Below are 16,280 nucleotides of genomic sequence, written 5' to 3' on the forward strand. Positions count from 1 at the left end.
TTGTCCCACTGTATAATACATAATACAACAAATAAACCATGGGTACAGCAATCAATACAATAATGTCATTATCACTCGATGTGTCAGTTGCTAACAACATCAGGTCCGGGGACAACAACTCATTTCGAAGTAAATGATTTCCCCCACTGAACGAGTGTCATTGGCTAGCTTGCTTTAAAATTGATTTTGAAGGCAAGCATTGCGCCTCATAAATTAAACATGGGGCCACTTGTTTATCTGGGATGCAAAACGGGAAAGGTGGATGATGATGATGATGATGATAAAACCGTGCTTCCTGTCGACTGAAAATGAACCCAAAAGTATGGTGAGGGCTCAGTAAAGACCACTGGAGAATACGCTTTGCATTTAATCAGATGTATTTTAGGGCAGCCACTTCAGAAGCTCGCTATATTTCAAAGAATCATCCAAAACAATCTACCTCTCCAATTTAAATCATGGCATTTCAAAACAGTCCCCCCAGTTTTCTTAGCCCTCTTATAGGGAGCCAACTGTGGAGATTAGTGAATCAACCAGCAGTCATGCTGTCAATTGGTGTTTATTATTCATAGAGCCATGGTAACAGGAAAAGCTGCGGTTCTCATGAGGCTCGGCTGTCTGTGGAACCTCATTAGGCCCGGCGCAAAATGATTACAGCTACACCGCTTAGTTGCATTTGTATTAGGGTGCGATACAGACAACAAATTAATAAGGTGGTGTCACTCATCCAACCCATCTCTTGAAATGTGTATCGGCTCAAACCGGCCGAAATATCACTTAATGAGGAACAGTGTTGTTTTCGTCAACGATGACTATAACAAAAATATTTCATCGACGAACAATTTTTTCATGACAATGACGAGACGATAACGAGCTAAAAACGTGTCTTGGGAGAGTAAAACATGACGACACGAATGCCAGTTTTCATCTGACAAGACTAAAACGAGACGAAAATGCGCTATAGTTTCCGTCACATGACTGACATTTTATGAGTAGTTAGCCTACATCGTAGCAGTGTCTGGTTGTGTCACTCATGTGATGTGCTGCGCCTCCCCAACTCACCCACTAGGGTCCTCTCCAGTCTCCCCATTGCTTGTTTTGAGACACAAGGTAAGATTTGTCTTCTTATCTTGCCAGGAGAGAATGTGCAATGTTGTTTTAGCCTTTAAAGATCTGTGCTGAATGATCCTCACACACCAAATGTAAATCATAGTATTAGCATAGCATTCACGTACGTGTTAGCATTGGGCTATTTCTAACTGTGAGCATCCTTTTAAACTCTCGGACAACTCTATTTTTTTTTTTACACATACAGTTTCGTGGTGTCCAGGTGGGTATAATTAATTACCTGGGTCTTTCCCAAAGGGAAAGCCAAGGTAATGTTGTTCTGCAACTTTATTGTACTTATTTATTTATTATTTATTATTATAATTCATCTTATTCTCCGCGTTTTTTCGGCGCACCGCGCAGCCCAAACCATAACACCGATCGGCACCGTTCAAGTATCGGCGCAACCGGAATTTTCGTGTAACGCGGCCAATTTTTCAAACGTACCCGAAAAATTTTCCGTTCGCCCGTAAACGGCAATTTTCCGGAAAAAAAAAAAGTTTCAAAATGTATCTAGTTGAAAATAATGTACCATTTTCCTGCTGAGTGTGTATTATCACGTGATAGATTTGTTGATGCTAAAATTAGGGCTGTCAAAATTATCGCGTTAACGGGCGGTTATTAATTTTTAAAATTAATCACGTTAAAATATTTGACGCAATTAACGCACATGCCCCACTCAGATTAAAATGACGGTACAGTGCAATGCAAACTTGTTACTTGTGTTTTTTGGGAGTTTTGCTACCCTCTGCTGGCACTTGGGTGCGACTGATTTTATGGGCTTAAGCACCCATGAGCATTGTGGTATTATTGACATCAACAATGGCGGGCTACTAGTTTATTTTTTGTTGAAAATTTTACAAATTTTATTAAAAGGAAAACATTAAGAGGGGATTTAATATAAAATTTCTCTAACTTGTACTAACATTTATCTGTTAAGAACTACAAGTCTTTCTATCCCTCTCACAGAAAGAATGTTAATAATGTTAATGCCATCTTGTTGATTTATTGTTGTAATAAACAAATACAGTACTAATGTACTGTATGTTGAATGTATATATCATTCTTGTGTCTCACAGGTGTCAAACCGATTACAGAAAGGGCCAAGTGGATGCTGGATTTTGTTCCAACGCAGAGAGTTTAACCAATGAACTTCCTGCTGAAACAATCACCACCTGACAAAGTTTAGCTGATTACACATGTAAAAGATCTAATTGGTGAAAAGGTGTCCTTTTCATTGGTTAGAAAGCAAACCTGCACCCACTTGGCCCTTTCTGGAATCGGTTTGATACCTGGTTAGGTTTTGTGTTAGTTCCCTCCTAGTGTGTTCATGTGATTGCCCATTGATTTCACCTGTTTTGCCTGCTCCTAGTGTATCGCCACCCTGCATCCTTCTGTGGTGCCCATCTGTTCCTCGTTGTCTCATTACCCCTCGTCTCTGTGTGTATATAAGCTCCCAGTTTCTTTTCACTCCTTGTTGTGTCATTGTCTATGTCAATGTCGATGTCGGAGTCCTGTCCAAGCAATCGTGTATTAGTCCCTCCGATAAAGTAAGTTTTGTTTGAACCTTGCATTTTTGATCCCCAGTACTTTTGGTTGTACTATGTGCTTTTGTTAGTTATTATTAAAATGTTTTTGAGTTCACCGCCACCTGCCTTGCTGCCTTTTGTTTCCCTCTATTTGGGTCCACACCACCTGCCTGCCCGTTTTTTTTGACATATCTTTTCATTCCAACAATAATTTACAGAAAAATATAGCATATTTTATAGATGGTTTGAATTGCGATTAATTACGATTAATTAATTTTTAAGCTGTAATTAACTTGATTCAAAAAATTCAATCGTTTGACAGCCCTGGCTACAATATGAGCTCGTCTGTCAAAGTTCATTCGAATAGTCGGAAACCTTTTTATATTTATTTATTTATTGAGAGAAACTTAAATTTTACAGACAAAAATATTGAGTAAACGTCGACTAAAACTAGACGAAATTAGTCTGAGTTTTTGTCAACAAAAACTAGATGAAGACAAACCCATTTTGAAATGACTAAAATATGACTAATAAGTATTATAGTTCAAAACACTAAGACTAAGACTAAAATTTAAATGGCTGCCAAAAACAACACTGATGAGGAGCCAGACGAACCCATTGAGGGATGCATTTGACTTTTTACCAATTTGGATTCAGTACGGCTCAGTTTTATATACAGTATCAACACAGATTGCCAGAGTCATTCTGGGACTTTCCCTCTAGACTATTGATTTCCTTGTGTAGCCTTTTTTAGGCTGCTTGTTTGTCCAACTTGGTCTTCATTAGTTTTATGGGCATTCTCTACCATTTCGGCCATTCGGCTCACAGCCTATCTTTCTGCTTGTCACAGCTTTGCATATATATATTTTTTCAAATCTGTGTTACATGCTTCGCATGTAATTCTTATGTAATTAACACTAGAAAACCCAGCAGAGGCCGACTTGGCCTTTCCCGAGACAAGCACTCCTAATATTCCCTAGCATTCCCTCCGTGGCTCATGTGATAGTTTGTGTCAGTTCAAGTCAAGCTACATTTATTTATTTACCTAACCCTAACCCATTTATAAAGTTTGACACTTTTTACACATTTTTTAATTCACTTCTCCTATACTCCACACATAATGACAGAAAGACTGGCCCAAATGTGTAAATTGTTTTGAAGAAGAAAAAAAAGCGTTTTGGAACTGCAATTTGAGTGTAAAGCAGGAATTGTGTCTATAGTTTAGAAGGACTGAATCAGGGGCATGGAGTATGGATTGTGGTCATTGTGTCTGAAGTTAATGTATGTCTAGTGGTTGCATTTCCATATGAACGGCTGTTGTCTGTCCAACAACGACTTACCAATTCAAAAGCACTTGGTTCATTTTTGCCACCTCTGGGTTTTCCAGGGGAGTGGCCATATCGGCCATTGTTTGGGACTAGTAGGAGTACCTGAATTCTCTGGGACTTCTAAGTAGATTTCACCGCATGTTGTAAAAATGCAACAACTTCCTGTTTAAACAGGAGTGTGTAAACCTTTTGTTCTTTTGTGTTGGTTTACAAATAATTTGTTATTTGTATTGTGTTAATAACTGCAATTTTGAAGAATGTATGATAATTGAAGATCCTCTTTCCAGGGCTGACAATGACGCGCAATGACAAATCCTGCCACAGGAGTCACGGTAAGGCAGTGTTTCTCAATTATTTTCTGTTACGCCCCCCTCTTTGAAGACGTTTTGCGCCCCCCCCCCCCCCATCTGTACAATAGTATTATAAAATTAATATTATTACCAGTACACATCTGCATAACATTTTGTCCTTTTTTAATATTAAAGGAAAAAGTAATATAGATCAACTTACAATAATGTATAACTTTCTTAACAATTTTGTTTTGATTGTAACAGAAAAGATTTAAAGCGTATCAATTTGCTTGCATTAAAAAAATAAGTCACATCCAAACTGTTAAAATACACTCAAGGTACATGTTTTGACCATTTGATACTGAATACTAAAATTTAATAAAATCAATAAATAATAATACATTTAAGTTGATTAGCAACATAAGAATTTAGGACAATTTGACCGGAAAAAAAAAAACAAAAACAAAAAAAATAGAACCAAAATGACGGTGCCATTGGACAGAGGGACAGTTTTTATTTTTGCTGCAGGCAGTATCAGCTCCTTTGCTAGGGTGTGGGGTTATTTTGCACTGAGCAACTTAGATCATGCCAACAGGGCTCGCTAGTTTAATGATTGTTGCCAATATTCAGTGCATTTTTGCTGAAAGAAAAGCAAGCGGCTTATCAATGTGACTGGGGTCTCATGTCTTAAAACAACGTCTTAATTGATTTGGCTTCCTGCTCTCTGCTGCAAATATTTTGACACATTAAACAAACCGGTCTTTCCTCATCTCTGTTAGGTTTTGTGTTGGTTCCCTCCTAGAGTCTCCCTGTGATTGCCCATTGATTTCACCTGTTATGCCTGCTCCTTGTGTATCCCCAAATCTGCATCCTCCTGTCTCACCCATCTGTTCCTCGTTGTCTCGTTACCCCTTGTCTCTGTGTGTATATAAAGTTTCTGTTCACTCCTTGTTTTTGAATCCCGCGCCATGAAAATTAGTTACTTCCGGCTTCGGTCTTGCATTGAGGAGGACGGCGCTGTGACGTGTACAAGAGAAGGAGTCCTCTTCACTATACAGCAGTACTGTTGTGTATGAGGACTAAGGATTCAGTTGATTTTGCGGATTAATACGTTTATTTTTCGCATCACGCCAGCCAAATGGCTGCAGAAAAATCTTACTGTATGAGGGAGAGGCGTGTGCGCCTTTTTGGAGTTTTTCCCATTACCGTGGATATTGGCCAAAACAAGCCCTACTACTGTGGGACCATTGGACTTACGAGGAAGTGAGTAAACATTGTGTTTTGTATTATGTCAAATACTGGGATCATTGTAATATGTTGGTGGCTTGCATTTTGTGGCTGACATGCATGCGGGGCGGCTATTTTTCGGCACAACACCGGCGGCTTGTCGCACACCCACCCGCCGGGAGAGCAATATATTCAGCTTATTGTGCTCACGTGCTAGGTGTTCTGTCAAATTTTCCGACCGATCAGAAATTACAACTTTGAGTTAAAAATAGCCGCGAATACAGCGATTACAAAGTAAACACTACAAACTTTCTTTAAATTAAGGACTACTTACGTTTGATCATTGACAGGCATGTAAAAAGCTCTCCTCATGCACATTAGCTGCATGTTAGCTGCACAACAACTGCAGCCGCCCTCCTCCGGGGAACGATCTGTAAATTGCTCTCTGGCGAAGACAATCGACAACCCAGTCGTCATGTCAAAACATCCGGGCTAGTTATGTGTGATTTTTCGCTTCAAAGACTTTGAAACATCACTCGGTTCGGGTTAGCATGTCGGCTAGCTGTCACGCCTCTTGGCTTGTTTAGTCCCCCAAGCCGGGGAAGGAAAATGACATAAGCCCGATTTAGGTGTCATAAAATATTGTTCAGGAGGTGCGACAGTAAAGGTGAAGTCGACAGTTTTGATCATTATGGAGTAATTTTGCCATGTCGTCCTGAATAGGTGCATTTTTATTATTTCATATTCCATTTAGCACAAGACTGTTATTTGTCATGACCATGCCATTTATTTAGCGATTGGGGAAAATACTTGGATAAAAAGAATATCCTGTAAAAATATTGGAGTAGAGAGACTGAAACAACGACATTTTGCGGCTCTCTTCGTCGCGTTTTCCTCGTTCTGCATAATTCGCCCTCAATGGGCTGAATAATAAAACAGATGAGCCCATTCTCCCGCTGATGTCATCCACCTGTTGGGGATGCTAGAGCCTTATAATGGTAGGCGTGGCTAACCGGCAGATTAAAAGACTAATTTCTCGTCATCTGCGCTTTGCTAAATTGTTGTATATAGTCGAATCGTCTCAAAATATGATTCTAATTCACATAATAATGCTATTTAAGACTTTTTTTCTCCTGTCGTATGCTCTTTAAAGCCACATACACTTTGTCATATTTCCTCATCTTAACTCTTCATATCTCCAGTGCTCTTTGCTGTGTGCTCTTGTTTGGTTAAAAATACTACACACTCTGAAAATGGGAGCGCCACTGCCACCCACCGAGTGGATGTGTAATTACATTTTTTTATAGTATGGCAAAAAAGTATGTTCCCCGAGGTCACATGCGCCACCCCCGTCATCGCTCTGCGCCCCCCACTATTTGAGATAAGGTATTGTTTTCTTTTTTTCTGACTGTTTTGTCTATTTAATAATTATTTTCATGATGTACTTACGGTAAGTGTTTTTGGACATATTGTCTTGAAACGTCTGGGCCTAACCATGCATTTTAATTGATCAATTTGTTTTATTTGTTGGCTGAAGATACATGAGGGCGACTTGCATAATAGCAGAAATACGTCTGAGGAAGAACACAAGTTAATTTTAGTCGCTTTCTCAAGATGGACTTGCACCTCGTTTGCAATAGCCAGTGTTACGTGACCCTTTTTCAGTAAAGTATTCTCATAAGTGGTAGGTGGTAGGAAGGATGTGGGGGGGTACAGCGTTGGTTGGATTCCTTGGAGATGTGCTGAGACCTGTGGGTGTACCGTTACCGGCAGCTTGACTTGCTGTCTTAAGTTCTCCCAGTCCAAAGAGGTTTTCATATTCAGAATGCTTGAATATCAACCGCAAAAATTAACATTCCATATCAGGCTTGTGACATCATTTCCTCATGTGGGAGCTGCTTATGAACAAGACTGTGGGAGACTTTTGATTGTTTCCTCTCCTGTTACACTTTTGAAAGGACGGTCCCCGAATGCTATCGGCGTGGGCCAATTAACTTGTCCGGATCTTACAGCGGAGGCAGCAGTCACTGTCAGGAGAGAGAATTAAGCTCTCGCACTGTGCCTGGCATGCTAAGATGCCTAATGACTTCGGATCAAATCAGGATGTGTCAATTCATTAGCTTTTTCCGTTTTATATAGAGCAAGCAGATACGTATTATTTAGGTAAGTATTTTCCACTGTGGTATGAAAAAGTATCTGAACCTTTTGGAATTTCTCACATTTCTACATAAAATCTCCATCAAATCTTTTCTGATCTTTGTCAAAATCACACAGATAAAAATACAGTGTCTGCTTTAAGTACAACCACCCAAACATTTATAGGTTTTTCATATTTTAATGAGGACAGTATGCAAACAGTGACAGAAAGATGAAAAATACATAAGTGAACCCTCTGCCTAAGGAGACTTAAAGAGCAATTGAAACCAATTTTTTTACCAAACATTTTAAGTCAGGCATGTGCCCAATCACTGAAGAGTTGTTTAAAGCTGCCTTGCCCACTATAAAACACACACCTGGTAAGAAATGTCTTGATGAGAAGCACTGTCTGATGTGCATCATGACTCGGTCGAAAGAGCTGTCTGAAGACCTGCGGTCAAGGATTGTCGATTTGTATAATCTGGGAAATGATACAAAACCATCTCTAAAAGTGTAGTTGTTCATCAATCTACAGTCAGAGAAGTTGTCTACAAATGGAGAGAGTTTGGCACTGTGGCTTCTCTCCCAAGGAGTGGCCGTGCACCAATGAAGTGCCAAGAGTTCAGCGCAGAATACTCAGAGGTAAAAAAGAACCCTAGAGTGTCTCCTAAAGACTTACAGAAAACACTGGTACAGTCCAATATCTCTGTGCACACATCCACTGTATGTAAAACAATGGCCAAGAATGGTGTTCATGTGAGGACTCCACGGAGGAAGCCACTGCTGTCTAAAAAAAAAAAACATTGTTGCTTGTTTAATGTTCGCAAAAAGGCACTTGGACACTCCACAGACGTTTTGGCAAAATATTTTGTGGACTGATGAACCAAAGTTGAATTGTTTGGGAGTAACGCACAACGTCATGTGTGGAGGAAAAATGGAACAGCTCACCAACATCAACACCTCCTAATGGTGGAGGGATGATGATTATTTGGGGCTGCTTTGCTGCCTAATGGCCTGGACAACTTGATATCATTCATGGAAGAATGAATTCAAAAGTTTAGCAGGATGTTTTGCAGGAAAACCTGAGGCTGTCTGTCAGACAGTTAAAGCTAAAAAGAGGATGGATTCTGCAACAAGACAATGATCCAAAACACAGAAGTAAATCAACTTCAGACTAGTTTCAGAAGAACAAAATACACGTTCTGGTATGACCAAGTGAGAGTCCAGACCAAAACCCCATTGAGATGCTGTGGCATGACCTAAACACATTGATTCATGCCAGACATCCCGGGAATCTGACTGAATTACAGTAGTTTGGTTGAGAAGAATGGGCCAAGATTTGTCATCGATGGGCCACACTGATCTGCAGCTACAGAAAGCGTCAGGTTGAAGTTATTGCTGCCAAAGGGGGTGGGCACAAAATATTTTAAATGTGATGGTTCACTTACTTATTCTTCCCCCCTCTGTCATTGTTTGCATACTATCTTCATTAAAATATGAAAACTAGGGCAGTCAAACGATTAATTTTTCAATGGAGTTAATCACAGCTTAAAAATTAATCGTAATTAATCGCAAACCAAACTATCTCTAAAATATGCCATATTTTTCTGTAAATTATTGTTGGAATGGAAAGATAAGACGGATATATACATTCAACATACTGTGCATAAGTACTGTATATGTTTATTATCACAAATCAACAAGATGGCATTAACATTCTGTTGAAGCAATCCATGGATAGAAAGATTTGTAGTTCTTAAAAGATAAATGTTAGTACAAGTTATAGAAATGTTATATTAAAACCCCTCTTAATGTTTTTGTTTTAATAAAATTTGTAAAAATTTCAATCAAAAAAATAAACTAGTAGCCCACCATTGTTGATGTCAATAATTACACAATGCTCATGGGTGCTTAAGCCCATGCCCATAAAATCAGTCGCACCCAAGTGCCAGCAGAGGGCGACAAGTTGGCATTGCACTGTGCTGTCATTTGAATCTGTTTGAGCGGGGCATGTGCGTTAATTGCGTCAAATATTTTAACGTGACTAATCAAAAAAATTAATTACCGCCCGTTAACGCGATAATTTTGACAGTCCTGATAAAGACCTATAAATGTTTGGGTGGTCTTAGTTAAATCAGACACTGTTTTTTTCATCTCTGTGATTTTGACAAAGATCAGATAACATTTGATAGTGATTTTATGCAGAAATGTGAAAAATTCCAAAAGGTTCAGATACTTTTTCATACCACTGTAGGTAAACATATACTCGTTCGTATACACTATAGCTTTGTCACAGTCTTTGATTCACGAACATAGATGACAAACAACAGTGTTAATAAACACACCAATAGATTTATTCTGTTGTGATGTTACATTCCACAGTTGAACATTTCCTCTTTTTTTTTTTTCTTCAAATCTTCTTGATGTTCACTCAACAGATACGTTACTCATGTTAAAGATTGGTAGATCATGTTTGATTTTGTTTGGAATGGGAGTTGCAGTATCGCTGTCATTATTTAAAAAATAATTATGATGATATCACGAGGCTTTCAGGTACTTTTTGAGGGCTGTCCATTGCGTGACTTTCTGTTATGACTGTGCTTCTCTGATATGACTCAACAAAACCAAGGAACAATGCACATGTTTGTTAAAGCTCTCCCAATTGTCAACTTTGTTGTTGTTGTGCAAAAAAATCTATCTTTGGTAAGGTTAGTATCTGACCTGTTTTATGTTGATATCAGATGCATTCATACTACTGTATATTTTATTGTAAATGGATGTTTGCACTGTCACTATTAGTGTCATCTGGCATTTTCCCTGCATTATAAGGCCTTGACTTTGTGCTTTTTTCCCCCTGTTACTCTTGTACCTTTTTGCTGCATTTTATTTTATTTTTTTTCAAACTGTCTATCTGCACATCCTTGCATCCCTTTCATTGTCAATGAAAATTTCAAAGCAGCAGAGCCCTTGATGTCCGGTAGGGTTAAAGTAATTTCATGCTCAATTGCCTCAAGCGCACATCCGAGAGAACATGGCCTGAAAGAAAGTAGGGAGGAAAAAATTCCATATTAGAAATTCTATCATAACTCAGAGCTGTTTTAATCACTGTGATTAAATTTCATCAATAGCAAAAACAAGGAAATGTATGGCCATGCTATTTCAACAGGACGGTAGTGATGAATAGATAGATTGCTGTGTCCGAAATAACCTTGTCCTTAATTATAAATCATAAACATGTCATTTTTTTTTAACATGTGATTTTAGTTGCCCAAGGGTGTAGGTTTGGTCTTAATATTGGTAGGGACGATATAACAGCATAACCTGCATGTACACTTTTGATGGGACATTAATAAGACCAAACATATTTGGTAAATGGGGGGTCAGGACTACATTTCTCACCAATATGAATGCAAAATAAATCTGTATTGACCTATACTAACTTTCACACTGCAAATTTATAACGTCTTAATCTGATCATTTTTGTTAAATATAGTCAAATAACTTTCTCCATCTTTTTTTTGAGTGTTAAACGCTAATTAACAGATTAATGCGTCAGATTCTTCCACTTAAAGTAAATATTACTATTTGTTCGTATTGAGCCCATACATCTAAAAGTTGGTCATTTTTCACCTAAATCAAGAAAAAAATTCTTTCAAATAATCTTTTGAACAATATGTTTGAATTAAGAACATTTCTGACGAACAAGTTTTTCTTGTAAGATTAAATATACAAACTCTTTGCTTAAAATAAATCTGTTAAAGATTATTTTCAGCTGGTTGTTTTTCTTATTTCGAGAAATCTCAGTGAGTAAACTCGACTTGAAGCACTGTAGCAGTAGCAAAATTAGTGGCGTGTTCCCCACCTCCACAACATTGACTTCTTTTTACAATACTTACAGCGGCTGCTGCTGGCGGGAAAAAAAACTAATATTCCGCGTCTTTGAAGGGGGCGTTTTATATTTCTGTCGGGCTGTGAATGGGTTCAACTCATCAGCCAATCAAACATGCGTTTGAGGGAAAAAAATGGACTGGCACATTCAGAACCCATAATGAAAGTACTGTAATTCACTTAATAATGGTAGGATCTATCATTACAACATATAGGAAGACAATCTAAAGGACCTATAACTGAAGTCATTATATAACGCAAATAAGGTTGCTTAAAAGTTGGTGGGGATAATTTGAGCATCCTGAAAAGTTGCTAGTGTTATGTCCCTACCGTCCCGATGCAAATTTACGCCCTTGTAGTTGCCATTTATTGCCGTACAGTAATTCTCCATCAAGTGCCCAAGTTATCAACAAAGATGAAGCTGTTGATGATGATTAACAGTCTAAGTTAAGGTCTTAATTGATGTTGCTGAGTGTTTAGGTGAAAATTGCTGATGAGGAGTGTTGCGTACTTCCAGGCAAAGACTGCATTTGCTTAAATGCTGTTTTGCTCACAAATGCAATGATTCATATAGTGGTCGTATGTCTTAAAAAGTCAGTTCCTATCCATTTTACTGTTTGTTTTTGTCTTTTAAGGTGTACTAAATTAAACCTTCTATATATACAGTGGGGCAAATAGGTATTTAGTCAACTACTAATTGTGCAAGTTCTCCCACTTGAAAATATTAGAGAGGCCTGTAATTGTCAACATGGGTAAACCTCAACCATGAGAAGCAGAATGTGGGAAAAAAACCCTACAAAATCACATTGTTTGATTTTTAAATAATTTATTTGCAAATCATGGTGGAAAATAAGTATTTGGTCAAGACCAAAAGTTCATCTCAATACTTTGTAATGTACCCTTTGTTGGCAATAACAGAGGCCAAACGTTTTCTGTAACTCTTTACAAGCTTTTCACACACTGTTGCTGGTATTTTGGCCCATTCTTCCATGCAGATCTCCTCTAGAGCAGTGATGTTTTGGGGCTGTCGTTGGGCAACACAGACTTTCAACTCCCTCCGCAGATTTTCTATGGGGTTGAGATCTGGAGACTGGCTAAGCCACTCCACGACCTTAAAATGCTTCTTACGAAGCCACTCCTTTGTTGCCCTGGCTGTGTGTTTGGGATCCTTGTCATGCTGGAAGATCCAGCCACATCTCATCTTCAATGCCCTGGCTGATGGAAGGAGATTTTCACTCAAAATCTCTCGATACATGGCCCCATTCATTCTTTCATTTACACAGATCAGTCGTCCTGGTCCCTTTGCAGAAAAACAGCCCCAAAGCATGATGTTTCCACCACCATGCTTCACAGTGGGTATGGTGTTCTCCGGATGCAATTCAGTATTCTTTCTCTTCCAAACACGAGAACCTATGTTTCTACCAAAAATTTCTATTTTGGTTTCATCTGTCTATAACACATTCTCCCAGTCCTCTTCTGGATAATCCAAATGCTCTCTAGCGAACCGCAGACGGGCATGGACGTGTACTTTCTTCAGCAGGGGGACACGTTTGGGAGTGCAGGATTTGAGTCCCTGGCGTCGCAGCCTTTGTTACTGTGGTCCCAGCTCTCTGTAGGTCATTCACTAGGTCCCCCCGTGTGGTTCGGGGATTTTTGCTCACAGTTCTTGTTATCGTTTTGACGTCACGGGGTGACGAGGGAGTTGAAAGTCCGTGTTGCCCAACGACAGCCCCAAAACAGCACTGCTCTAAAAGAGATCTGCATGGAGGAATGGGCCAAAATACCAGCAACAGTGTGTGAAAAGCTTGTGAAGAGTTACAGAAAACGTTTGGCCTCTGTTATTGCCAACAAAGTATTGAGATGAACTTTTGGTATTGACCAAATACATATTTTCCACCATGATTTACAAATAAATTATTTTAAAAATCAAACAATGTGATTTTCTGTTTTTTTTCTCCACATTCTGTCTCTCATGGTTGAGGTTTGCCCATGTTGACAATTACAGGCCTCTGTAATATTTTCAAGTGGGAGTACTTGCACAATTCGTGGTTGACTAAATACTTATTTGCCCCACTGTAAATCTCACAAAGTAATGAATCGGTAGTGTTAGTATTGGCATTACTAAGGAGGCTTGTGGTGATCTTCAAGATGACTGAAATCCAAGCCAAGTGTTTCCTTTCTGACTTTGTGCTTTTCTAGTTACGCTTTCCTGAGCCTCAGTGAGCCTCGCCAAGTTGTGAAATCCGATTTTCCCGATGGGATGAGTCAGTTGGATGAAACAGGATACTGCATCTCTCCATTATCAATACTTCCGGCAAAATGCAGGGCTCCATTTTGCCATTACGATTTACAATTTCCCCCCCCTCCGCGACGACTTGTCGAAAAATTCCCCACCGCACACACAAACACGCTTCAAACATACATACATTTACTTCTAATGACTAGAATGGGAACAAAACTCGTAACGCACATTTGCTCAGTTCGTTCACAATGTGAATGGCTTCGTTTAAATGGAAAACGATGTATAAAATGGTAGCTATGGTATCGTCATAGATGCGTCTAAAGAGGATGGAATGACTTCCTGGCTGTCTCTGGAATATTCTGTACAGTATAATACATCGGCGTGGGTCCATATATCCCAAAGTGACTTCAGTAGTTGAATACCGGTAGTTTATTCCAGCAGGTCCATTCCTTAAAGATCCCAAGAGGCCAAATCCATGAGAAATGTTTGCTTTTGGAAGTGATTCCATAGTCACAGTTCAAAAATAATTCCTTCTTTAGCCAACATTGTGTCCTTTTCAAATTCAGTAGCAGCTCCACAACAATGAAACACGCACAACTCGATATTTTCTGATAATATTTCTGGCTTTTTTTTTCTCTCGTATTTTTTTCAATATAGCAGATCTTAAAACATCCATTTTTTTTTTTTCAAACACAGAAAAAAAACAAACAAACAGTGACCAGGAGAGAGCGTTGATCGGTCGATGGATGGAAAAGTGGTTCTTTTGAATGCGTCGGGGGAGGTTTTAGGGCCGCTTTAGCACACGGTGCCGTTCTCCTGCCGGGACTTGGGGCAGGTGGACCTCGGTATGGGCTGCACGGAGGGCGCCAGCGTGCAAAAGAAACCGGCGATGAGGGTCAAGCCCAGACCTCCCCAGGCGCAGAACATGGACCAGCCGTAACCGTGACCGATGTCGTCGGGCAGGCCGTACAGGTAGCGCGGGTAGCGCGAGAGCTCAAAGTTGATGCCGGCGACGCAGGTGCACAGGGAGATGATGCAGAAGGTGCCTGTAACAACAGATGAGGTGGGATGTTAAGAGCCAAGCCTGCCACCAGCAATGCCAAGTCGTATTGTGCCAAAATCTGCATTAGCTGCCAACCTAAAAGCTTTTTGACACAATTAACCCTTCATCCTGTATTGACGGTTTCAAGAGTACCACATGACCTTTCATTGGACAAGTACTTAAAAACCACAAACGACCCCCTCTTTTTCGAGACTCAAGTTTGAAAAAAGACTTTTTGAACACCAAATTAATTTTTATACAGAAAATTATTACATCTGAAACAAATGATTATAACAATATATTTGAGAGAAAAAGCATGCTATTTTGCCTCATTCAAATCTTAATATCTGAACATTTAAATATATAAACTACAGTGCAATCACATTTGTAAATGAATGGCTTCTGGATTTTGAAATGTAAATAAACCAATCTATTGTGATAAAACAACAAAATTGCAATAACTGCATTAACCATCAACATGAAGTATAACTGTAACTGTAGTCTTTAAACAAATCTGAATAAGGAAAAACTGCAATAAAATGATGCAAACTTGAGAGTAGCTGAGCTTTGTCATGACAGAACATCGCTTCAATGATATCTGGCGCCATCTAGCGTCGTGAATGGGTATGACGTCTAGACCGTGAATATAAGACGACCCCTACGTTTTCAGTCTTATTTCAATGCAAAAAACACAGTCTTATATCGGGGCCAATACAGTAGGTCCAAATGCTAGTACCGTCATTTTCAGATTATAAGCCGCTACTTTTTTTCCCCTTATTTATTTTCTTTATTATTATTGCTTATAGTCCAGTGTGGCTTATGTGTTGATTTATTTGGGTTAATAGGTAACACTTTATTTGACAGCGGCGTCATAAGACTGTCATAACACCGTCGTAATTATGACATGACACTATCATGGGCAATTTTGAATGTTACTAACTCGATTTATGTCCAGCTTGGATCTTTTACATGCATTCAGAAATGAGATCATTTTCCGGATAACACTAAATGACATCTGTTATAAGCATTCATTAAGGCTCATGAGAGTGTCATGTCATAATTATGATTGTCTAATGACAATCTTATGACGCCACTATCAAATAAAGTGTTATCAAATACCATAACTAGCAATTAATGAAACAACTGGAACAGTAACTGAAGACATAATGAGCACAGAATATGAATTTTGATAGTTATTTACATCTGTAAAGCTGTAATGCATGCTAAGAGGCATGATAGACAACAACAAAATTGACAGCAGGTGGCAGCAGAGATTGATTGATTGATTGTCTCCCCTAAGCTTTGCAGCCAGTTAGTTCAAAGCTTTATGACAGTCACATGATGCCGCTGTCAAATAAAGTGTTACAGGTTAATATCTTTTGGTGTATACAGTATATCCCATTATAAAGTTAGGACAGCTGTGGCTTATACAGTAGTCCAGAGCGGCTTATCTACAGTCGCTGACAAAAGTCTTGTCGCTTATCCATTATGTAG

At 39.0% G+C, this 16,280-nt stretch overlaps 1 protein-coding gene across 1 annotated transcript in view; it reads right to left on the reverse strand.

Annotated features, from left to right (window-relative positions):
• Positions 1–13,512: 13,512 nt before the first annotated feature.
• The window catches only part of tmem178bb (transmembrane protein 178Bb), a 142,552-nt gene continuing 139,784 nt past the window's right edge, over positions 13,513–16,280 (reverse strand). The window contains exon 5 of the mRNA XM_057853597.1: positions 13,513–14,790. Within this exon, the coding sequence (XP_057709580.1) occupies positions 14,540–14,790 (251 nt within the window). The 3' untranslated portion in view covers positions 13,513–14,539. The remainder of the gene's footprint in view (positions 14,791–16,280) is intronic.

The sequence above is a fragment of the Corythoichthys intestinalis genome, chromosome 13 (assembly GCF_030265065.1).
Source record: "Corythoichthys intestinalis isolate RoL2023-P3 chromosome 13, ASM3026506v1, whole genome shotgun sequence".
Taxonomy (NCBI): Eukaryota; Metazoa; Chordata; class Actinopteri; order Syngnathiformes; family Syngnathidae; genus Corythoichthys; species Corythoichthys intestinalis.